At 55.0% G+C, this 25352-nt stretch overlaps 1 protein-coding gene across 1 annotated transcript; it reads left to right on the top strand.

Annotated features, from left to right (window-relative positions):
- The first annotated feature begins 8534 nt into the window (after window positions 1–8534).
- LOC142051445 (forkhead box protein J1-like) lies at window positions 8535–11741 on the top strand. The gene is given in 3 exon segments (XM_075080573.1): window positions 8535–8766; window positions 8769–9049; window positions 10941–11741. Coding segments are annotated over 3 exon segments (1299 nt in total). The 5' UTR covers window positions 8535–8549.
- Window positions 11742–25352: the final 13611 nt, after the last annotated feature.

Below are 25352 nucleotides of genomic sequence, written 5' to 3'. Positions count from 1 at the left end.
TTTGTCACGCAAAAACCCAACCAAACCAAAACACCCCAACCCCCCACCCACCCAACTCTGGTGACGTTGTACTGACCAAGTGTGTGCTGTTGTGACACCTGCCTGACAGGCGGCTGGGTCTGGCGGTTGGGTGCTTCTGTAACGCAGCCCGTGAGGTGGTGCTGGTGATCAAATGAAATGACTCTGGGCTGAAGCTCAAAGCGCAGCACCTCGATAGCCCCGGAGGGAAAATCTCTACACTCAGCCATTATTTTTCTAAAAAAGTCTGTAAGTGATGTGATGAGGAGAACGGGTACTCAGTTGTACCTTTCCAGAGGTTGCTGTGACAAAAATGTAAACTGGTGCTACCATCACGGTGAGAGTATGGAATGTTGTCCAACGTTCATTGTCTCTGCAGATGGCATGTGCCTGCTGAGCTCTGGAGTTGTTCATATGACGTGCAGCGGCTTCCAGAAGGAGGTGAGCTTTTACTGTATCTTTATGGAGAATGTCAAGAGATGGACCTTCCCTAAGCTTTCCATGGCGCTGCTTTCGGTGTCAGGGACCATTTAATGCTCCTCCTGCCCATCCACACGTGTAACTGCAATTGTACCCTACCAGTTTTATCAAATGTAATGTTTGAGGTCCCCTCTTGGGAGTGTAAACCCACCGTTGTCTCCTGTTGAAGCACGATCAGGGACTGAATGTCTAGAAAGGAAGAGAGCGCTGCTCTAGGAGCAGGAAGAGAAAGTCGGGGAAAGCTGTTCCTTCTCTCTCATCAATGAGTGCAACTGCCTGCGTGGTCCTGAGTTCGGGTTTTGATCCCTGATTACCTTGGAAAAGAGGACAGAACGGAGAAAAGGAAGCATCGTTCCCTCAGAACAACCTTCTACCCCGTCAGTCTCTCAAAGCATTAGGTTCCGTGCATAACCTGACGATGGGGGTGTCTCACTCGGATGCGAGTGGCTGCGAACATCCGCTTGCGGGACTATACCTGATCATTTGCTTCCAAGGCAGTGAGCTGCAGCAAACAATTGCTGTTGGCAGCTCTACCCGATGACTTCCCTGTATTTTCCCTTCATCGGTCGGCTTTGCTGCAGCCTCTCAAAGCAGATCTTCACCTCTGTAGCCTTTGCCTTGTGCTACAGGTGCCCAATTGACTCCTCTGGGACTGCCCTCTTGTTGCTGCAACACCTCAGTCACCTTTAGCTCGTGACACCCACCACCTTCTCTCTGCTTTATCCCACCGCAGTGACTTCACCCCCCTCCTTCAGAGGTTTCCCATTTGCAGGGCACCAACCTTTCTCTCTCCTCTGAAGGATTTCCCTGAGAGATGCAGCCTTTGTGGTGAAGAACCCATCTTCACCCAGGCAGGCTCCAAGCGAAATGCTGAGCGAGCGAGTCATCAGGCAGAGGAGCACTTAGTAGGAAGGGGAGAGCAGGCTTTCCCTGCCCTCATCTTCCTCTCTACTGGATTCCTCACCAGATCTGTGGGGGTGCGCTGGGGCAAAGAGCACTTGTGCACAGTGTGGTAGCTAACATGAACGTCTTGGCAGGTTGGCCTGGCCCATAGGCTGTCTCTTTTGCAAGCCTGATGTAGGCTCTTCCATTCAGATTGGGTGATCTGATGTCAGCTCCACATTGGAAGTAATTGGGAAATGCAGAAATTTGTCATACCCTTTGCTGAATTGAGACTAGATCATTCAGAGGCTTGTTAGGCATTTGGGCAGGAATTGCTTGTGAATGTGAGTAAGACAAATCTCAGAATTAGGGGCAAGAAGCTTGGTTTGGGGTTTTGTTTGCCACCGTAAGTTGTACTCGGTGTGTTTCCTTGTCTGAGACTGGTTTTCAGAAAAAGATGGAAATCTGATGTGTGTATTCGAATGTGTAGAAATGGCGTTGAATGTGATGATTTTATTTAGAAGGGAAAGATACTTCTGAATGTGCTTAAAAAGCCAAAGAAACAAGCAAACAAAAAGCAAAAGCCCTAAAAAGGAAAATTTGCTGAGGGCTCAGTCTTGGGCCCCTCGGGACAAGAAGGACATAGAGTTGCCGGCGCGTGTCCAAAGAAGGGCACCAAAGCTGGGGAAGGGTCTGGAGAACAGGTCTCATGAGGAGAGGTTGAGGGACCTGGGGTTGTTTGGCCTGGAGGAGAGGAGGCTGAGGGGAGACCTTATCGCTCTCTGCAACTGCCTGACAGGAGGCTGTTGTGAGGTGGGGCTTGGTCTCTTCTCCCAGGTCACTAGCGATAGAACGAGAGGAAACGGCTTCAAGCTGCATCAGGGGAGGTTTAGGTTGGATATTAGGGAAAATGCCTTCACTGCAAGGGTGGTCAGGCGTTGGAAGAGGCTGCCCAGAGAGGTGGGGGACTCACCATCCCTGGAGGTATTGAAAAGACATGTAGACGTGGCACTTGAGGGCACGATTTAGGAGACATGGTAGTGTTGGGTTGACAGTTGCACTCAATGATCCTAGAGGGCTTTTCCAACCTTAAGGATTCTATGATTCTATGTTTCGATGATCATTTCACCTGGAAGAAGTATCAGAACACCAGCTGCACTAAGCTACTCCTTAACAGTGCACGTCTGTGCCTGCCTGTGCTTTGCCCTTCTGAAGGATTGCCATGGCATTAGAACACAGTGTTTGAAGCACCTAAAACTGAAACCTATTAGAACATCAATGTTTCACTTCTTTTCTGTCGTTTTGGGAAATGACAACTTAATGTTTGGGGTGTCGTAACTCCTTCATGTCTTCATAGCCTGGAAAGCTGCTTGATCTTGGCTTCACTGCTTCCATGCAAACGTTGCAGAGTTCTGTTTGTTCTGTCCCCTTCGCGCATTCCTGACGGCAAACTTCTCTGCACCCCATGTGCCATGGGTATAAGCAGGGCACGTTGCTGGGAATAGTTAATTGGAACGCAGTAAATTGAGAGGGTAATGTAGAGGCATGCAAATAAAGATTAGAATTAGCCTTTGGGAAGTTCATGTGTCAGGGGAAAAATTCCATGTGCTCCTCAAAGCAACAAGCAGCCCAGCCTGTGATGCCTGAGTGAGTGTAGAGTTAGAAACAAGCACTTACTGTTGGTGGTTTGGATGTTGAAAGCAGGTAGGATTCTCCTTTGATTTCGCCTGTTACTTTTAGGAGGAGCAGTTAGAGGCGGTCTTGTCAGCTGCTGCCCAGACAGGTTCTGTAGGGCTTCTGACTGGCTGCATTAAGCTTTGGACATCTAAAGGTAAGACTTGTTATGTTTTTTTTATGTTGCATGGTTTCTTCGTTTGGAATTCTTGATTCATTTCTTTTTTGTTCTCTCTTTTTAAAGAGCAGCCAAGTTCTGCTGCTAATTTAGAGTTGGCCCTTGACTGGACGTGGAGCAGAGTGATCTATACAAAAGGCGCATTTGAGCAAATCTGTGAGTACTAGTGCAGCCATGCTGCAAACCTAGAATCAGTCTTTCCAGTTGAGCTTATTCAGTGATCTGCTGGTAGATGGTCTTGCCCGCAGATCTGGAAGTGCACTTTGAAACTCTGAAATGGCTCTGTAGGCTAACGATTTCATACTTGTTCTTGAAAAGGTGTTGCGCTGTTTGACGGCTCCTGCAGCTCCACTGACCCGCAGAGGTTACAGGCTCTGCAGCACCGCCAGTTGCTTTTGAGCAACCTTAGCAGAGTCTTAAACTGTTTTCTAACAGAGGCACAAGAGCTCGCTGGAAAAGGTTTGTCACAGTATTTCTAACTCTCTGGTGTGTCTTATGAAGATTTGGAACGATGCTGGGGCTGTAATTGTGGAAAGAGGAGCTGTTGTTGGTTTTGCTGATTGGCAGAAAGTCAAATGTAGCGGGGAGAAGGGGCTTAAATGGGAGGGGTTGGGGCTGCCACTTAACGCGCGTTGAGTTCAGGGCACGAGTTTGTTGGGGAGCTCGTGCGAGTGGGTGGGGAGGCTGCGTTCAGCAAGGAGCTGTGCAAGCACCCGGCTTGAAATTACAGCAACGGGATGTGGCACTGTGACAAATACTCCCTTTGATTGTCAGCTAGCAGTGCGTAATTGCATGCAAATATTGGGCTGGAAATTACTAAAATCAGAGAGGAAGCCTAAATGAGTAACATGTGAAGTGAGTTGCATGAGTTTCTGTAGCTGTTTCTATTAGAACTTGTTCCTGGCATATTGAGGAGAAAAGAGAAAATCCCTTTGCTAGAGTAAACCTCTCTGCTACGTGAAGAACAGGTGCCTTATCCATGAGTGGATTTAGTAGTTCCGACTTCACTTTTTTTTATTAAACCTTTAGTGAATCTTCTTCTTTGTAGGGGTTGCTTGTGATTGTGGGCTTTTACTTCAGAGAAGGAAGTGATACGGAGTGAAAAATGCACAGGCAAAGATTCCTACCGTGTTATTTTTCTACTTTCTCTTTAGTGCAATGAGGGGAGTTTTATAAAAAACAAAAGAAATTGCACACCAACAGTCCTCTTAAGCTTCTTTTCATGTTTTGCAGACTTGACAAACAAGCTGGCGGTGACCAGCCTCGCAGCTTTGTATGCACGAGTGGTCCTCTGGTTCTGTGGGTCCCGTCTCCTGCCAGAGGGCTCAGGTAAGCCTAAACTGTCACGCATCTGTAGCAGTCAGTGCTTCCTATGAACACGTGCTTCCCCGTGGTTTTGTCAAGGCTTCATCAATACCAAGTCGTGCCGGTTCAGTGACAGCAGATGCTGAAGTTCTGCTGCTGAAATTGAGATTTCACTGTTTTTTCAACTCCGTTGTGTAGAATGATGGAAGCAGTTTCTTTCCGGGGTGTTTCTCAGAAACAGCACTAAGCCTCTGAGTGAAGGAGTTGCTCGTGCCCACAGCTTGAAATCCTTGGGATTGTAAACAAGTAACTCCTAAAGCACCAACACGGGAATGCTTGATTTTACAGTAAAAGCCTGACGTGCGTGTTTTGAACTTTTTACGGATTGTTTGAGGAAAAAATACACCTTGGAAATAGTTCATCATTTGGATGGGTTATAAACCCTATTGTCAGCCTTAACTGTCTTACGCATGTTCACATGACATGTTTAAAAACCCATTCCCTTTGAGAACTGGGGTTTTTTTTTTAGAGTGAACTTCAGCTGACACTACATGTTCTGGATGCTACATCACCTGTAAGCTTGAAATGGCACTTAGGACAAGGAGGAATTGACTCCTGTGTCGTAGGTCTCTTTTAGCAAAGGCAGAAGGAGGATGGGCTTCTTTCAAAGTCGGAGGCTGGCCTGTGCTTTTGATGCTCAGCTTGTGTGTTCTTCTGTCTTTTTAGTCAAAAACTGTAGGTTGAAAATGTGATATGACTTCTTTAACTTACTTCTTATTTATTGCCTGTAGGTGATGAGATGCGTTTCTCTAGACCTTTCTACAATTATCCTCTGATTCGGAGCTACTACACTGGTCATCGACAGAAACTGGAGCGTTTATCAAGGTAGGACGTGCAGGAAAGCTCTAGAGCAGTTCCGCTGCAAATTCAGAAGCGGCAGCAAGTGGCTGCCAGCGAGCGCACGGCGATGGAGAGGAGCCGGGAGGAGGCTGTGCCCATGCAGCGTGCTGCGAGCAAAGCCACGAGCATCCTCCGCCGTGGCTCAGGAGAGACGGGATTTTGGCGTGGGTGATGCCAGCGCTGCCCTCGGCCACCCAGCAGGGACGAGGGGTGGGCAGGAGCTGCCAGTGCCGGCAGCGTGGCGTGAAAAGCAACGGCCCCTTGCCTCGCAGGGCAGCCCCTTGTTCCAGGGATCCACCCGCCAGGGATTGAAGGAAGGAAACCAGATTGCTGCTTACGGCTTTGCTTTGAGCGTGTTTTGGATTTGAAGAGCGCGTTTAATAAAGGGTATCTTATGTCAACAAAGTGTCCAGAGTCGTTCTGTGGTTACAAGGCGAGGGCAGTCGGGGTCTTGGGGGCTCGGTGGGTGGAAACCCTTTCTGGCTGGGAGCATCCACCCACCCGTCCCCCTGCACCTCCCCAAAACCAGCCCAGCTACTTCAAGTCTCCTAAACACTTCCCAATGTCCCTTTCAACCCGCATTACCGACCCATCCTAAATCCTGCCTCCTCCGAGCCCTGCCAGGATGGAGAAGGTGCAAATGCAAACGAAACCTCTGCAGGGAGAGCCTGGCCGGGGGTAGCGGCAGCTTCCTGGTGCGGGGTGCGGGTGGCCGGGCAGTGGGCACAGGCGCCGGGGCCCCGGCACTGCGGGGACGGATGAAGACACCCAGAGGGGACCTTTCCTGGAGGGGAAGGGGAGAAGAGGAGCGCTGAAGAGAAATCCCTCCAGCGCCGGGGAAGAAACCTCGTGCTGGGAGCTGATGCCTTGAAGGTGAGAAGGGCTGTAAGGGGGGGTTATAATTTGGTTTTAATGGAGGGGCTGATGCGTGGTGGGGGGAAGCACCTTGCGGCAAGTGGGTTGCTCGCAGACAGCCCCATCCTGCGCAGGGGGAGGGTGGGGATGGGAGCGCTGAGGCCTGAAGTGCTTTGCTGCAGGCTGCTCAGGAAAGCCCTCGAGCTCTTGCTGCCTTCAGGTGTGTTTTTGCAGAGGCAGGCCCTGCTCCCGAGGGAGGTGACTTGTTAGAAGGGCAGCAAACTGAGGGTTGGGGTTGGTTTCTGGCTGTCGGTCTGCTGAAAAGGGAGATAGAGATTCCCGCTCCCCTGGGAGTCGCCTCCTCCCTCCTCCACGGCTGGTCCCAGCACCCGCCAGCTCCCAGCCTGCAGCCGCTGAGGAAGGGCGCGAGCAGAGGGGACTCTGCCCGTGTGCTGGGGAGAGGGTTTGACCCTCCCAGCTCGTCTGGCCCAAACCCCCGGGGGTCCTGGCAGGAAAAGCCCTTGTTGTCCGCACCACTGGTGGCAGCAGCAGCCCCCGAGAGCGGGTCTGGCCGCCCCCCTGCCCCTTGGTCTCAGGGGTCCTTCCCCCGTGGGGCAGTGGGCAGGAGGAGTGCCTGGTGGTTAAACCTTCCCGGAGACACCCCGAAGCCCCCCACCCCGCAAAGGGCAGGCCTTACAGTGTAAGGGGAAAGCAAACGGCTTCCCTTGGGTTTCATGGCTGCTCTTGGCCCCCTCGGTTGGGGTGCTGGGGGTCCCTCCCTGGTCTCTGTTAAAGCCCTTGGGCGGGCAGTGGTGGGGCTTGGGGAGTTCTTAGAGAGACATGTGTCTGTAATCCTTCTAATTAAATAAAGGCAGGCCCCATCCTTGAATCTGGGGCTCTACCAGCCCCCCTCCCCCCTTCAGCTTTGCCCTGGTCACTGTGGGCTCCTCAGCGGTCACAAGTGGAGGGGGGTCCCAGGCAGGAGGGAAGGGCTGGGGCTGCCCCTGCACCAGCCCCACGGGGGCACCAGGATGTGGGGTTTGGGATTGCTGGGGATGGATTTGGCACTGGGTGCGGGGTACGGTGGGATCCCGCATCCTCCCTGCCACCTCCCCGCGTACCCCAACCCTGCCCATCCCCACCCCGGGGCTCCGTCCCTCAAATAGCCGAGTCTCAGCCCAAACTGGCAGGTCCCCTCCACCTCCCCATGGCCATGCGAGGACCAACCGCAGGGCCAGGAGCTGTGTTATTGTTATTTTTGTTGTTATTTGCATTCCCTCCGCCGCTCCCCCCAACCACTGCCGTGAGGGTTTCTGGGCTCTCCCTTACCGGGGGCACAGGAATGTGCAAGGGCTGGGTGGTGACACTGGGGATCAGGCATCCAAACAAGCTGTCGCCCCGCTGAGCCTTATTCTGGGGGGAAAAGCCTGTTTTGAGGGAGCAGAGCGGGTGATTCCGCTCCGCCCACACCCCCTGACTGTTGGTCGCAGCATCATTCGAATGACGGAACCCTCGGCCCCAGCTGCCCCAGTGCAGCCGGTGCTGGGCTCCTCGGCCTCGGAGGCCTCTCCTCGCCCAAAGACACGCGAGTTTGGGCTCACAGCCCGGCAGCGAAGCCGGACACCACAGCCCCAGCCCGGGAATAACGGACGCCTGGATCCACCGGCTCTCGCTGAGTAAGGGTGTGCTTGGGCTGGGCCTGTGCCCCCTCCCCGGGTTGTTTTAGGGGCGCTAGGTGAAGGGAGAGGCAGAAAGAGCAGGAAACCAAGGGAAGCTGGTAGCAGGAGGGGAACGTTAAGATATTTTGGCAAGGTGGTGTAGCCTGAGATTTTGTCCTGCTAGCAGCAGGTGGGAGAATCATTCTTGCTTTGCGGGATGGCAGGGCTGGATTTTGGCTTTTTGAGGGGGGTTTGGCTGTTTTTATTCTTTCTTACTTTGGCTGAAGGCTTGTTGGGCAGCACTGGCCCGCTGGGGTCTGGGTGACACCGTGGCACAGGGGTTTGAGGGAATTTCCCTGAGTTTGGGGCTGCTCAAGCACCCCGGGGAGGTGTTGTGGCTCCGGTGCGCAGCACCCTGGGGATGGGTCTCGCCCAGCGGCACCCGGAGCACCCAGGGCCAGCCCTGCCCGGGTGCCGGAGAGCAGCTGCGCTTCAGGGAGCTTCAACCCTCTCCCTGTTGCTGTTGCAGGATCTGCCCCATCCCCTCCCTTCCCTTCACGTGCACCCCGTGAAAGCAGGAGCTGCCGAAGTGCCGAGGCATGGCTGAGGGGTGGCTGCGCTGCCTGCAGGCAGGAAAGGATGGAGGGCCGGAGGGCAGCGTGGGGGACTCAGACGACCTGGACGACAGCCTGACCAGCCTCATGTGGCTGCAGGACTTCTCGATCAGCGCCTGCATGGGCAAGTCCTCCTGCTGCCCCAGTGACCCGGACCCCCAGGACTGTCACAGCATCCCCAGCTCTGCCGCGCCGTGCTCGCCCCAGCCGCCGACCCGGCACGCATGGGCATGCCCCACACTCCCTGCAAGCCCATCTCCTCCCCCACCTTGAGCACGGCGCACCACCCCACGGCCGCGCACCCTCAGCTCGTGCAGGACATCGACTACAAGACCAACCCACACATCAAGCCACCCTACTCCTACGCCACCCTCATCTGCATGGCGATGGAAGCCAGCCAGAAGCCCAAAATCACCCTCTCCGCCATCTACAAGTGGATTACTGACAACTTCTGCTACTTCCGACACGCCGATCCCAACTGGCAGGTACGAGATTTGGAGACTTCTTGCCTTCTCCCCTCTCCCCACGGGGCTGGGGAGGGCTTTCCACAGCCCCCACGGTGCAAGGCAAGGTCCCGCGGGGACGCTGGATCCCGCTGGCAGGAGAGCGATGCCGGCAGCCGGCGGGGAAGGGCTGTAACGGGAAAGAGCTTGGGTGTGCAGAAATGACACGGCCACGAGGGCGGCGGAGGGAAGGAGCCATTCTAGGGCAGAGCCCGGGGCCGTGTTGGGAGCGGGGAGGTACCCACTGGTCTGCTGGTCCCTCCGGCTCCTCTTGGCGCTGGGGCGAAGGCGTCTCTGTGCCCAGCTCCACCTTCCTGGCGCTCTCGTGGGGTCCTGAGTCCCTCGGGGGTGAGCACACATGAAATCGCCAGGCCGAGTGCCTCTGGGGGCTGAGGAGCAGGTGTAGGAGAGGGACGGAGCCGACCCCCAGGCAGATTGTTGCGCAAATCCCTCGCTGCAGAGGTCCAGAGCAGAAATGCTGCTGCTTTCCAAGCAGGGCAGAGGGCAGGTCTCCTGACCCCGGGACAGGCAAAGGAGGCTCCATCACTGTGACGAGCCGGTGAGGCCTCAGAGGGAAACCCAAGAGAGGTCAAATAGGGCTGCTGTCCCCAGCCAGCACAAGCGTGCCCTCGGGGGGCAGGGGCCAGCTCCCCCACGCTCACCAGCTCTGGGGACAGCCTGAAGCACAGGGGCTTTTCCCAGCCACCTTGGCTCGCTGCCCTCCTCCGGCACACGACGGGACCTCCGGCACGGGGGGCTTTCTCGGCTGTGGCAGGGCAGGAGGGACCCGGGAGGCTCGTCCCTCTGCTCGGGTTATTCGCAGCCCGCGCCCGCAGCACGCCAGCGATCCCGGCAGCGGTGCTCGCCCGGGCAGGGCAGGGCGACGGCGCTGCAAACCCCCTGCCCGGGTGCTGCCCACCTTCTCCCTGCGCAGGGTGGTCGCCAGCACCTCTGGCAGCCCAGTGCTTTCTGTTCTTTTTTCCTTTTTTCTTTATTCTTTTGTCTTATTATTATTCTTTATTCTTTTTTCTTTTCTTATTTTTTCTACTTTTTATTTCTCCTTTTTCTTTTTTCTTTTTTCTTTTTTCTCTTCTATTTATTTTTTCTTCTTTTTTATTTATTCTTTATTCTTTTTTAATTTTTTTTCATTTTTGTTTTTTCTCCTTTTTTTTTTCTTTTTTTCTTATTGCTTCCCTTGCCTCCCTCTCTCTTTTTGGTCTCTTCTCTACTTTTTTAGGTCTCTTCTCTCTTCGGTTTGGTCTCTTCTTGGCTGTGTTCTCATCCCCTCTCCTCATTCCCATACATGAAGACAGCCTGGAAAGGTCATGCCACCTACTCTGGGGGGAGATGATGGAGATATCCCTGTGGGAGCTGAGTGCTTTGGAAAGGAGCCAACACACCCGGGCTTCAGCCCGGAGGAGGGGTTTTGGGGGTGGGGGGGGGGTGCGGTGTGGGTGTGCGCATGTTTTTCAACAGCTCTAAGTGTTCAAGCCTTGGTTTTCCTCTTCAGCACTACGGGTTATGGATAAATAAGCATAAAGGTATCTAGGCAACATTACAAAAAAAACCACCCACCTCTACCATATCCAATCTCTTAATCCAGTCTTAGCTTTGTGGAGTCCAACGCTGGGGCATTTACCCAATAGCTGAGTTTCCTTTCGAATTAGTCACATCACTCCAGGCACATTCAGGGCTTCAGAACCACTCGACTGAGGCTGTCTGGCCTATGGTTTCCCGGGTCCTCCTTCTTCCCCTTTTTGAGGATTAGAGTGACATTTGCTTTCCTCCAGTCCTCGGGCACCTCTCCTGTCCTCCACGACCTTTCAAAGGTAATGGAGGTTCAGCCTTGGTTTTTTTCCTGTTTTGGGTCTAGAACTCCATCCGACACAACCTCTCCTTGAACAAGGGCTTCATCAAGGTGCCCCGGGAGAAGGGCGAGCGAGGGAAAGGTGGGTTTTGGAAGCTTGACCCCCAATACGCCGACCGGCTCAAGAGTGGTGCCTTCAAAAAGCGGAGGATGCCCCCGGTGCAGATCCACCCGGCCGTCACCGACAGAGCCCAGCAAGAAGCACAGAGCGTCGCCAGCCCGGCCACTTCAGCTTGCGCCTCCAGTAACAGCCTCAACGTCAGCGTGGAGTTACAGCAGCTGCTGAAAGAGTTTGAAGAAGTCACCGGTGACCAGAACTGGAACCTAGCGGATGGCAAAGCAGGGCACAAGCGCAAGCAGCCCTTGCCCGAGCAAACGGCCAAGGCGCCTCGGCTTTCCAACCCTGCCTTGCTGACCCAGGAAGAGCAGACTGAGCTGGCATCACTGAAAGGCAGCCTTGACTGGGAAGCCATCCTCAACACCACCCTGAATGGAGACTTCTCCACTTTTGGGGACCTGGAGCTCACGCCTCCCATCAGCCCCATAACACGCGACCTGGACTTGATGCTACACGGGCACCACATCGCCTCTCCCCAGGGGCAGGAGCACGTCCTCACCGAATCCAACCACGACAACCTGGACTTTGATGAAACCTTCATGGCCACGGCCTTCCTGCAGCACCCCTGGCACCAAGGGGCAAACGATTACCTCTCCAACTCCGGCAACGTGCAGGAGGTGTTTGAACTCAGCGACGGCTCTTTGCCAGCAGATGTGAGCGACTGGAGCAGTCTGGCGTCCCTCTTGTAAGGGGCCAGTCACTCTCCAAAGCCCGCACAGGCTTTAGTAGGATGCTCCCCCAGAGCTGCTGGGACTTACAAGGGACAAGAGTTTCTAGAGACAGAGACATTCACAGGGACTTTTACCAGCTTCATTGTAAGATTATTCACAGAAACACCGCGGGGAGAAAAAACCAACACCACAGGAACAGCTTGATAGAGCTTTAAAGGCCACGTCAGAAGTCTCTAGTCCATGAGTTTCCTCAGGAGAAGAAATACAACACTGCTTATTTTTTTGCTTTTAAAGGAATACATGTGAATTGTCTTTTTCTTTTTCCCCGTGGCAATGGACACGGCCTACGTTCCTTCAGGGCTAACAGAGCACCCGCTAAATCCCATCCAAGACATGAGATCCTGGTGGCTTAGGGCTCGACAGACTAAGTGCAATTTTCTCACCCCTTCGTCCCTCTGTTTCTCTCTCTCTTTTTCCTATTTTCTGCCTAGGGTAGGTCATAGGTATAGTGTGATAATTAGCTAGCAAGTACGTAGAGGTCCCTTCTAGATCCTCTGAGTTCAACCTCCCTCCTAGGGAGGTTCTACCTAGGGAAGAACAAAAGGTTTATAAATTCAGCAAGTCTGCTTCTTTAGATGTTTTTATAGAATCTATTATCGATTATATATTCAAAGGAACCTGTATTTTTAGCACTAGAATTTCCTAAGAGTGGGGTTAGGGGAAATGCAGTTTGGGAGTTGGTTTATATTTTCATTGTTTAAAGGCTTGTGTTCATCGTTCTGTAAACCAAGACCAGGCAAGGGAGGATTCCTGCAGCAGCAGCAACAGGTTTCATCAAGGGTCCCGGAATTGTCCGCGATAGGTGAGGAGCAGCGGGGACGGGGTCGCTCCCACAACTGGCTTTGGTATTTTTTCTACCCAAACCCCTCGCTGCCGTTGCCAAGGGGTCTAGACCACCATAAACCCTCTCTGCCTTTCACTAGCTGACGTAGGCTGGGGACGGTGTCCCGGGGCCGGGGAGCAAGGGTCATGCCTCTTGCGGGTTTTGGGGGGGGTCACTGTAGGTGTTGGTATCTGTATTGCTGATGCTTCTTTTTATTTGTTGTTTTTGTGATATTTTCCTGTTTTGGGGCCTCTATATGATACTGAAGAACTGCAGATACACGTGTGCAATTTAACGTTTTTCATGGAAAGTTATTTACAAATTAAAAACAAAAATGGAGAAGAAAAAACCCCTTCTGCCTCCTTGTTTCCCTCCAGCACCGCCGGGCTCTGTCTGACCCTCTCTCCTGTGGGTAGGGGACACCTCAGCAGCCCAGCCCTGGCTGTACACCCAGCCCCGGTACGGGGGTGCCATCACCCCCCTCTGCAGCGACACAGCAATTCTCCACGGGGAAACCGAGGCACAAACCCCCACCTGCGCGGCAACGCTTACACACCGCCCGTGTGGCACCAGGGTGGCCGTGCCTGGTGTCCGAAGTCCTGGGAGCTGCTCCCAACCCCCGGAGCATCCTTCCCTGCCCCTGCGGGGAGCTCCTGGGGGTGACATGATGGGAGCGCGTGGGACTGTCCCTCTGCTTGTGCCAGGGCCGGACCCGGCACCGCAGCTGCCCTGAGAAACACAAGTGGGCGTTTTTATGGACATTTTACAGGGAAGGGCCATAGACGAAGGGAGTGATGTCTGTGTATGATGCCAAAGGCTGGGGAGGGGAGGGGTGGTGGTTGGTGAGGTTGCGTTGCATCGTATGGGACCTGGGCATGGCGAAAACGGTGTGGAATAAGGGGTGGCGACCACGCTGGTTTTGGCTGGGAGAGGGTCACTCCTCTTCGCTGCAGCTGGCGAAGCAGCCAGGGACCTTTCCAGCTTCCCACGCTCTGCCCCGTGGGCAAGGGGCCGGGGGGGCGGAGCCACAGCCAAGACAGCTGACCCTGACTGGCCAATGGGGTGCTCATTCCGTACCATGTGACGCCACGACCAGCCTATTCCCCGGGGCAGTGGGCGCACAGAGGGGCGGCTGCTGCTCAGGGACCGGCATCGGCGGGTCGGCGGGTGCTGAGCGGCCGCGTCACGTGTCGTGTGTCTGGGTTGTTCGTTCCCCCTTCCCCCCGCCCCGGGTTTCGCCTCTCTCTCCTTATTTTCCTTTTCTTTGCATTATTGCTGTTGTTATTATGGTTTTATTTTAATTATTAAACTGTTCTTATCTCAACCCACGAGCTTTCTCACTTTTGCCCTTCTGATGCTCTCCCCATCCTGCCAGTGGGGGGGCTGAGCAAGCGGCTGTGTGGGGCTCAGCTGCCGGCTCAACCCCAACAGCCTTTGCTTGTGGGCAGCCAGGCTGGGTGCCCCTACCAGCACCGCCTGGCCCCATCCCTCCCTGGCGCTGCAGAGCTTCCGAGCTACCTGCTGCTCTCAAGCCAGCGAAAGAGCACTGGGCCTATGGGCATCACAAAGAAGCGGTATTTGATGTGCATGCATTTGCAGCAGGATGATTTGGGAATCGGAATACACTTGCCCTCTGAGACAGACTGCTGACATTTCCAACAGCAAACTACTGGGAAAAAAAAAACAACCCAGCAATTGCTTCATCAGTTCAACCTGACTTGGCAAGTTTCATTGAAGGGGACACAACTCTGCTTTAGAAGCAGCACCAGCAGTCGGATTTTCAACAACAGGAGACAGTGCAGGGTACACCAACAAATAAAACAACAACAGAGAGATGAAGACCCTCTGAAACAACACATGGATGTGGAGCGTGTCCTCCAGAATCAAACACAGCAGCGGGGGGAGAGGGGGGTCTCTGCCTTGTTACCCTGTCCCTAATACCTCACCTTCCCTTTAGCTGGAGCCTCTCTTGCACTTTGCTTTGTGGGTAAACAAGTTATAGCACATCAGATTTCGTCTGTTATTTATCGCTCGCAACAGGTTAAAGTGTGCATTGGGGTGTGCACGGGGATATTCGTCCTCAAGGGATAAGGAAATCAACTCATTGTTGGAACCCTGAAACCCAAATTTGCAGAGCTTGACTTGACTTACGGAAGCAATAGCACAGAAAAAAAGTGCTTTGTCCGTAATTGAACAAACGCTAAAACCAGGGGAATCAAACACGACCAGACAACTATTGCTATGAAGGGGGCCACTATGCCAGTGCAGAGAGGGGGTCAGACCTCCATCTCAAGAGCCATCCCTGAAAGCTGGCGGAACTGCCGAAGAAACTGTGAGTCTCTGCTCAAAGACTACTTTCTTCTCCCTTTTTAATTTCACTGAAGTACATTTGCTGACCATGCTGACTTCACAGCAATCAAATCCCAGGTAACTTCTCAGTGTCGGGTGACAGCTGAGGACCAAATCTGAAGCATCCTCCACCTGAGTTCCCCACGGCTCAGCTACAGATCCCCATCTGGCATCTTCCCAGTAGTGAGCTACTGAACCACACAAAAATAATTCTTACCTGTTGTAATCCTGCTGCTGGGCAGGAGCCACTGTTCAGGAGCTGAACACAAATGACTGCCATCGTGCTTAGGAGCGATTTGAAACACTGCCCTTCTGCCACCTGCAGCACAGCTAGTTCTGCTTAGCAGGAGGATATTGTCCTCCACGCGTCTCCCAACTCTGGGGGCAAATTCTTACACAAATAACTACTTGCCAAAGTCCCGAGGAAAACCAAGTGTGGGCTGAGACATCCCCTTTCCACGTGGCTCTCTGCTGACAGGGGAAAACCCACTGAAATTCGCAGACTGACTGCTTTCACCAACTGCAACTCGCACAGCAGCTTTCAGGAACGGCTCCAGGGCACAGCAGCAATGGCACAGATTGATTTTAAAAGACCAGAGGCGTGATCTGTGGGTGTCACAGCCTTCCCCAGGCAGCCCTCCCGCTCCAGGTACCCCAGGCACACCCTCTACTTTAGCAAGGAGAGGCCCAGCAAAGCCTCCCCACACACCGGAGTGGAGAGCGAGCACCAGGGCCAGCACACGCACAGAGACGCACATTACCTGGGACGAGGACTGCATTCACATCAGGATTATAAAAATAAACACAACACACTTAAAATGGGTATTTCTTTTCCTCCCTTACCCCATCCCATCCGTTTCCAGTCCCTAACCACACTTCTCATTATTTTCCTCAACGCAGTAAGGTTATTTGGACAACACAGGAAAAAATATGAGGGTGGGACAGTATTGGCCAGGTAAACCCACAGAAATATGAACTCGTCTGACTTTTGTCACTGTTACAGAGGAGACAGCAGGGTGCTGTGACACAGAGAGGGACAACATCACTGGGCTGCTGCGGGAGGTACGTGCTAGTGTTTTATCAGGTCTGAGTTTTCTATTTGCTGCTGCACAGTCTATGTTCCATATCCCAAGGCTGAGGATAGCTGTTCTCAGAGCATATCCTTTTAGAGCCCTCTCAGGTCCCTTTTTACCTATTGCCTTTGTTAGGGCAACGGCCTTTTCTCTCCCATATACAGGGCCCCTCTCCTCCCTCACATCACCCAGAGAACAGACCTGATGACTTGTAAAATAGGGACAGAAAATGTCTGTAATCTCAGTGCTGAACCCAGGGCAGAGAAGAGGTGCTTATCTCCAAAACCTCACCCCTGCTCCTGTCCTAAAAGCCCAGGAAAGAGGATACACAGACAGTGATCCCCCCCTTCAGGGACTTCAGGTATTTTGTCTCTGCTGCGGAAGTATCAAAAATACAAAGTCTGTGCTACCGTTTTGGGTTCTTAAATAACCAACCATCAAAATTCGAAGGTACCTTTAGCCAGGCTGTATATCCCCAGGATTACAGACAGCTACCAGATGCAGTACTTCAAGTTCTAAGAAAGAACAGCCATAGCCCAGACACTCTGAGGTGCAAGTTTACTTGAGTGACAAACATCAGTGACCTGACAAAGAAGTCACAGAAATGTCAGCAGCAGCACCTTTAGAACAGTGTTTCTTTGTGGAAGCCCAAGCCCTGTGCTCAGATATCTGCCATACTTAGCCATCACAGCGCCAAAATACTAAATCTGTTACGTGTGCTGTATCGACTGAAAACAGGAGTGGAAACGTCACCTGAAAGCAGTTCCTAGGATTAGGCGCAACTTAGGAGCCCTGTGAAAAAACCCAGAAAGGTCTCAATTGCCAGAATTTGCTTTAAGATAATCTGGAAAATGCTGCAGTATTTTAGGGAGTAGTTATTACATTTGAAAACTTGCTGAGATTTCACACACTCATTGATCTGTAGCTGCGCTCTACTCATGATGAATCAGACATACAACCACGGATATTGTTGACAAACAACTCATACACCATCCAAAGTGCCCCATGAGCAGAGGGCAATTCGGAGGCTGCTGTGGAATTTAGGGGCAAAGAGGAAGGCTCATGCTGCCTGCCACTGCTAGAACACCACCGGGCTCGCACTTACAGCCACGCACCTCCCGAAGGGGAGGAAGGACAAGGACGTACTTTACATCACCACACAAGGGTTGCTTCATCCACTTACCTTGAGGAACACACTCCAAGGCCAGTAACGCATTTTGGAAGGCCTCTCCACCACTACAGCCTCCATTCCTCGCTCCCAAACAGGAGCCACTCTAACAGTGGTTTCTGCAATGTTTCCAGCTGAAGGAACAGAAAGCTCATCTGCCTGGTTCATTTTCCGTGTCAGAACAGCAGTGCCATTCTTGCCTTGAACCGCATACAGCTATTTACCTGATCCTTGACGACAGCAGCACCTCTCCTCTCATTTAGGGCAGCATTACAATACCAGGAGAGGGTGCCGCCCAACCAGAAACGGAGCGTGCATCGACAAGACAGCGCTAGGCACACCCATTTCAATTAACCCCCAGAACAAGGCCACGTTTAGAAGCGCAACACTGTGGTGTCCAGAATTACTGGGGAGGGCCTGAAAGCACTGCAACAACTACTGCAGCAATACACCCAAAGCTTGCACGCAGAGCCACATAAATTCAGGGTTTTTTGCTTGCAGATGCTTCATGGGCACCAGGAGGCTGCTGTAGTGTTTGTGCAAGAGACGCTGTAACTCACCAGTGTACTTCATTTATTCAGAGCCAACACCAGAAAGACATGGCAAAACCACAAGCTAACAACGGCTACTCATTGTGGTGGAGAGGCAAATCTTTAAGAAGGCTGGAAAACACGACCGTTCAAATAAGGCCGGCGGAGCTGACATACTACTGGGCTGTATGAATACATGAATGACAGCAACAATCCTGTAGCCAGGATTGCATTTCAATAGCGGTAATTTCAATCACTGCACCTGATTCTCTCTCCTCCGTAAATCTGAGGAACACAGAATACAGAATGACAACCTGGAGCACAGAGACCAGCTTAGGGCAGAAAAGAGATCTTAGAAAGAGAACTACTAATATTTGCTAACATGCGAAACTGATTACTGCGTTTCAAGTTTGGAAAGGATTAACGCTTCCTTCATAATACCTGCACAAACACAATACTGTTTGGGATATTGTTCTTTTGCTCTTGCCTGAAACGGACATTGTCTTTAGGAAACTAGTCGCAATCACTTATGAAGGAAACTGCTTTTTTGCATGGCTCGCCAGCTGGCACCCTTGCTCTTTCCTCTATGGCTAGTATGCAAAAACCCCAGATTTGGGGCAGAGGAATACCTGCCATCTCCTGCCCCCTCTCCCCAAATGCAAGAAATAGTCAAACACTGACAATCAGACTCTTCTGGGATGGGAACAAATTAGAAGTTTACACTACAGTGCGTATCTGCCTTTAGTCTAAAAGCAAGAAAAGCAAACACATCGAATAGGGAATCTCTCCAGGTACAGGAAGCAGGATCTGCAACTCGGCTCTCAGAAAAAGCAAGCAGACGGATGACAATACCACAGAACCACAGAGTTGCTCTGCAAAACACCAGCGCACGCGTGTGTGTTAAGTATCAACCGGTCAACTAGCGTTGGAGATGAACGCTTGAACGGTCTAAAAACACGTGTAAGACTGCATCTGGGGTGCCTCAGTTTGAACGGGACAGCTCGAGGGCACGAATGTGAGGGTGCCTCTGTACCGCTATACTTTGCGTCCCAGCCTCTCTCCTCGGTTGGCACAGGCCAGTTGCCAGATTTGCCCGACAGCTCCCCAGCATGGCCACAAGGTACCGGTACCACCAGCGCCAGGTATCCCCACGGTTGGGAGCAGCATTGTCCCCACCCTGGGGCAGAGAGGGGCAGCACAAAAACAACACCCAAAAGGGCCCCATCCCGCCCCAGTGGTGGGGATGGGGCAGCTCACCCATGGCAGCACCGCAGGGCCGCCTGTACCGGCTGCATCCCTTCCCCTTGGGAAGGAAATTCACCTCCCCACAAAAATCATGCTTGGGAGGGAAATTGTGGGCATGGGAAACCATTGGGATAGGAAACCATCCCAGGGCTGAGAAATCATTGTTGGCATGGGAAGCCATCACTGGGATGAGAAATCATCGTTGGGATGGGAATTCATGGCGGGGATGGGAAACCCTCATCCGGATGAGAAATCAGCACAGAGGACAGAAAATCATCAGCAGGATGGGAAATCATGGTGATGGGCAGTTGCTGAGGCATGACAAATCCAGCCCTGGCAAGGCTGGCTCAGGCAGGTGCTGGTGGAATGATCGCCCTGGGGACGGAACCCCAGAACAGTGTTTGCCCCAAACAAACCCCACACTGACCCACCGCCAGGCAGGTACGGCATCAGGCTCCTGCTCCTCGTGGTGCTCCTGCCCTCCAGGTAACCCCCCCAAAAGGGCTCTGCCCACCAATACCTCACCCCACCACCCCTCTTTGCTTCCCCCAACAGAGAGGTTCCCTCTCCGGCTGCCCACGGCATCGCAGGTGCCCAGCATGAGCTTCACCACCCCAGCCATGCCAGCACCGGTCAGTGCCCACGTGCTGCCCTCTGTCCCGGGGCTGGCAGTGTCTGGTGAGCCTGCCCAGCTCCACACCGTCACTCACCAGCTGTCCCAGCCTACCGTCTGGCAGGCGGTGCCAGGGCCCCTGGGGGCCCTGGGGCAGGTGGTGCAGCTCCCCAGCAGGGTGCCACCTCCCCCAGTGGCACAGCTCCCTCACGGGGTGCAGCTCCCCACTGGGGTGCAGCTCCCTCACGGGGGTACAGCACCCGAAAGGCATGCAGCTCCCCGCTGGGGTGCAGCTCCTCAGTGGGGTGCGGATGCCCATGGGGGTACAGCTCCCTGCTGGGGTGCAGCTCCAGCTGGGGTGCCTCTCCCCCATGGGATGCAGCTCCATGCTGGGTTGCAGCTCCCCAGTGGGGTGCAGCTCCCCAGTAGGGTGCAGCTTCCCCATGGGGAGCAGCTCCCCCACGGGGTGCAGCTAAACCATGGGGTGTCGCTCCCCACCATGGCTGCTCCCTGTCCCCCTGCCTACGGCTGGGGACAGCAGGTGGTGCCACAGGCGCTGGTGCCCCACCAGCCGAGGGGGATGGGGCCACGGACCCTGGACCAGCAAGAGCCCATGGACCCCACGGGCTCCTGCCTGCTGCGTGCCCCTGCCCACACCAGCGACCCACCACCGTGCCGCCCCACGGCTCAGCCTTGGGTCCAGGAGCACTCTGTGCTCCACACCCTGCCTGGCAGCGCCCAGAAGCTATCAGAGGGCTTCAAGAAGGAAGTGGTGGCCATCGAGGACAGTGTCCCTGCTGCCAGCCCCCACCAGACCGCCCTGGCTCTGCCGACCTGCAGAACCAGGATGGAGCCTAAAGGTGAGCTCTGGGGGGTGGCAGAACCCGCGGGCAGCTGCCCTGTGCCAAGGAAAGCTTGCATCACCCCGCGCTTGGGTTGGATCTCTTTGCTTTTTCAGCAGTGGAGACCACCCCGGCAGCCCCAGAGAAGCCCGTCGACCTGCCCGAGCAGGGGCCACAGGCCTTCGCTGAGGCCTGTCCTGAGCTGGCAGAGGACACCATCGCCAGCTTGGTGCTCTCCTGGCTCAACACCTTGGAGAGCGAGGACAGCCTCCCCGATGGGCCTGACAGCCCCAGCCTCGCCGCCTTCCTCCACGAGCTCCCCGACCTCTCCGAGTACGTGGCGGAGGGCAGCTGCCCCAAGGAGCCAGCAGCGGCGGCGGGGCTGGGGGTCGGCGAGGTCTCTGTCGACGACGTCGACGACTTCACCAGCTTCCTCAGCCGGGTCCCTGACTTCTCCGAGTACGTGGCAGAGGGCGGCTGCCCCCATCAGCAAGTGGTGGCAGCAGGGCTGGGGGACAGCGAGGACACCATCCCTAATGGCCTTCATTTCCCCAACAGCCTCATCAGCGCCGATTTCCTCAATGACCTCCACGACTTCTCCATGTACACGGCAGATAGCGCCTGCCCCCAGGACCATGCGGTGGTGGCAGGGCTAGGGGACAGTGAGGACACCACCCTGACCACCAGTGTCCCCAACGTGACTGCCGAGGCCCTTGATGAGCACCCTGACCTCTGTGGGTACGTGGCGGACGGCGGCTGCCCCAAGGAGCCACTGGTGGCGGCGGGGCTGGTGGATGGCGGGGACACCATCCCCAATGTCCTCGACTTAACAACTTCACTTAACAAGCTCCCCCACCTCTTGGAGTACAGGGCAGAGGGCGGCTGCGAGGTGGAGAAGTTGGCAGCAGTGATGCTGGTGGACGGTGAAAATATCCTCGCCGATCTCCCCGACAGCCTGGACACCACTGCCTCCTGCAGCGAAGACCCTGACCTCCTGGAGTACGAGGCGGAGGGCGGCTGGTGCAAACGCCGCCTGCAATCGGGGATGCTGCGGGATGCCGACCCCTTTAGGGGTGTGCCGGCCTCCCCCTTGCAAGACACCAAGGGGAACCAGGGCGGGGTGTTGGCAGTCCTCCCCACCTGGCTGCCCTTGGATATCTCCGAGGAGAGCTCTCCGGAGACTGCAGAGGAGACTTCTGAGGTCAGTCCGGTGGACAGTCCCCAGAACGATCCCCTGCAGGCTCCTCCGGAGACGGCAGAGGAGACTTCTGAGGACAGTCCTGTGGACAGTCCCCAGAACGATCCCCTGCAGGCTCCTCTGGACAGTCCCCTGCTCAGCGTCCTGCAGTCCCCACTACTGACGCCCTTGGCCAGAGCCCAGGTGCACCCCCAGCGTCACCAGCCCCACATGGCCCAGCTGCTGGAGGAGGCGCTGCGGAGGCAGCCCCAGGTGGTTTTGACCCACTTGCCGCTGCCGCCGGGTGTCACCTCCTGCCGGGTGGGGCCCAGGTGGGGAGAGGTGGGCAGCAAGCAGGCAAACCACAAAGGCAGAGCTGCACGGGGATGGCACGGGGCAGGCAGCAGCGGGCTGCAGGCGGGAAGCAGCAAGCGCAGAGCGTCCAACATCAGCAGCGTGCCCGCCAAGCAACCTAGAAACCAGGGCAACACCAAGGGGCAAAGGCTCTTCATGGGGCGGAGAAGAAAGGTTTAATGCAGCGGCCCACCCAGACACCACAGCACGGAGGCCTTGAACTGCTGCTCTGGGACTCCCACCCCACGCCCCACCCCAGCCTTGTGACCCTCAACTGCTCCAGTCCCACAGACCCATGCTGGAAGCTACGGCCCCCCGCTGCCCGGGGGCTGCAGTACGTTCCAGGGAACACACAGCATTGCCAGGTGCCAGCACAGCTGGTGTCAGGGCCCAGCCGGGCCCCGCAGCTCCCGGCAGCACTGGGCCGCACGCCCCTGCAGCACCCCAGGGAGGCCCCAGGAGGCCCCGGCCCGGGAGGAAGCCGCGGAGCAGTGGGCGCAGGGGCAAGGCGGGGCAGACACGCTCACCGCTCCAGTGAGACATGGGAGTCCCCTCTGCCCGCCCTGATGGTGCCAGTCCTAGGCCCACTGGGTGCCACCTCTGATCCCACCGCCTTGACCCTGCGCCGCTGCCGGCATCCCCACCGCAGCCTGGAACCAGAGTCCCCAGGAGCAGCATCCCCACCCGGCGCTGAGGACGCTCCGCATCATCCTGAGGGTGCCCTTTCTCAACTCCAGCCACAGTTTCCACCTCCTGGGGCACACAGTGAAGGTGGTGGGGCTGATGCCCCAACCACCCAACCCGGAACCCAATTCCTTGATGGCAGCCCCGAGACCCAGCGCAGCACTGGATGCCTCAAGCCCCCGCTGACGGCAAGAAGGACACGGCACCGGCGGCACCATCGAGCAGCAAGGCACGCACCAGGTCTGCCGCCAAACCCCAGCAGCCGAGCGGGCTGTGCTTGTCGCCCACGGAGGCCAAACCCCACGGGAGGGGCTGCCGCAGCAGCTGCACATGCCGCCACAACCTCCCAACGACTCCCCGCTGTCCTTCGGGCCCTGGGGGGGCTCACGGCTGCGCCCACCCCGCTGGAGGAGCAGGAGCAGTCGGTGCCCATCACACGCAAGCAGCGGCCCCAGCGGGAGCGTGTGAAGGCGCTGGCCCAGGAGGAGCGGGAGCGGGCAGCCCTGCAGGTGTCACCGGGCAGCTGCACGTTTGTGTGCAGAAGGAGGCCAGCATGGACATAGCCAACGACTACGGCTACCCATAACCCACCGGCCCAGAACCGTCCCTCCCTCTTCGGAGCTGCCTTTTCCTCTCTAGCATTTGACTAAGGACAGAGCAGTGCCGCGGTGACGGCCTCGGTCAACACCTTCCTTCCGGCTGCCCTGCGAGGTCCTTGCACCTCTCGTGGTCAAGACAGTGTGATCCTGTTCTACCTCATTTGGCTGCAAGAAGAGTAAAGGAAGAAGCAGCTCCCAGAAGCTTCAGCAAACAGTTTGGCAAGGTCTTCTAGCCTGCTTCCACAGTCACAAGACCCAGTGCTGTTAGTATAATGTCTCATTGCCTTCTCTAGAAAGGCACTGAAGCAGAATGGCCTCCCTGTCACTGCTCGCTACCAGCAGCAACAGAGGCCTCAGAAAGGCCAGGATTTCGAGTCTTTCACCAGCAGGCCAGGAGTAGTGCGTTCTACGGGATGTGGCCACTTGTAGCCACTTGCAGTCCAGACACTCAAGGTGGTTTTAGCTTCAGCTGCGGTGGTTGTAGGCACTGAAGCTTAAACCCAAAAGGAAAGAGAAAAAGAACAGCTCTCCAGGCACACGCTGTTCGGAAGTTAAAGCAGAAGAAAGGCCAGCGTGGCACACGCTCAAGGACAGGGCTGCCTATAGCCCTTTGGCAGGGAAGCTTCTCCCCAGCCAAGCGCATTTCTCCTCCTCTCCTACAGTTCTCCTCCCTCTCTGTCCCCGTACCTTCAGCTGCAAGGCCTGACTGCGATTCAGCACTGCCCGGAAAGTGAACTGTCCCAGGAGCCTTCCCTGCTCCTCAGGTTCCTACTTCAGGCCCAAGAGAAACACGGGGGTGGAGAAACCAGAGCGCCTCACACACTGTGGGAAGACTTAACTTCAGTCGGTGAAGCACGGGTTTATTTCAGCTACGCAGTCAAAGCAAGACGAGCACAAGGAGCAGACAAGAAGCTGCACCTAGGTAGCACGCCACGCTTGCCTACTCAGCAAGTCTAGGCTGCCACTCAGAGAAGGAGCAGATGTTCCCAGGGGGAGGGGGGTAACCTGAGGGTCACAAATGCCCACGGGGATTGAAAGCCAGAAGGGCTAGGACAGTGCGCTGTGCCACCTCCTCTTCCCTGTGGCTCCCCGAGTTCCATCATGCCCCAGAACCTTCCTTTCGAACAGTATATTGGACAGAAGCGCAATACAGCTCCAAGGAGCTTGCTGCTTCTGCGAGCCAGGAGGAGGCCAGAGGCCGCTGGACTCTTTGACCCATACTCACCCCCGGCTTAGAAACGCTGTGCAGCACCCAGCCCCCCACTCTGGAGAAACCACTCACGTAGACAGCCGTGTCCTTTGGAGCTCTCCTAAGCTATCTGAAAGCACTCTGAACATGAGGGACACAGTTTCACCTCAAACACAGCAAGTGAAATCCACCTGAGGGTGGCACCCCAGCGCCTCTCAAGGGAGGCCAGCCGTGCAGCCGACCTGCTGAAACAACCAGCCAGAGAGCGCAGCGTGACCACAGCAGTGCCCAGCGCCTTACGAGACGCACTGCTGGCACTGCTGCAGGGACAGGGTTTGTGTCCACTGGAACAGAGGCTGCTGTCAACCCAGCGGCAGCCGCCAAACCCAAAATAACCCTTAGACCTGGTAGCATTGCCCCAGTCCAGGAACAAACCCTAAATCCAGACGCACCCCACACCTGGCTGCTCCCACCAGACCTAGCAGCATGCACCTGACACAGCAACACCCCCAAATCCTCAAGTTTCCCCCAAAATTGGCAGCAACCAGCAGACCCAGGCACACCCCCCAAAACCTGTCAGCGACCTGTCAGCACAATCAATAATTATACAGCTAAATAACAAAAGGATTAGACAATACTTTGTCTTCACTGCCCCCCAATCCATTTTCTTTCTCTTATTTCTTTTTTTTTCCATTTTAATTTCAGCTTGTTTTGCTTGTGATTTTTATATAAGACCTGCTTTTGTAGAAGCATGAAAGGTCTCTGTGGTCCCTCTGCTCATGAATCCATTTGCTAAAATAATGTTTTTGAAATCCTCTTTTTTGAAAACCTCTGTTTTAGGTATCTTACTGACCAGTTCATTCATGTCTAATATTGAAAGCTTTTGAAAAGCAGGAACCGGTTCGGTTCTATACAGGACAGCG

Source organism: Phalacrocorax aristotelis, unplaced genomic scaffold (genome assembly GCF_949628215.1).
Source record: "Phalacrocorax aristotelis unplaced genomic scaffold, bGulAri2.1 scaffold_34, whole genome shotgun sequence".
NCBI lineage: Eukaryota > Metazoa > Chordata > Aves > Suliformes > Phalacrocoracidae > Phalacrocorax > Phalacrocorax aristotelis.
The sequence above is the reverse complement of the archived record's forward strand: the minus strand, read 5'-3'. Positions and strand labels throughout refer to the sequence as shown.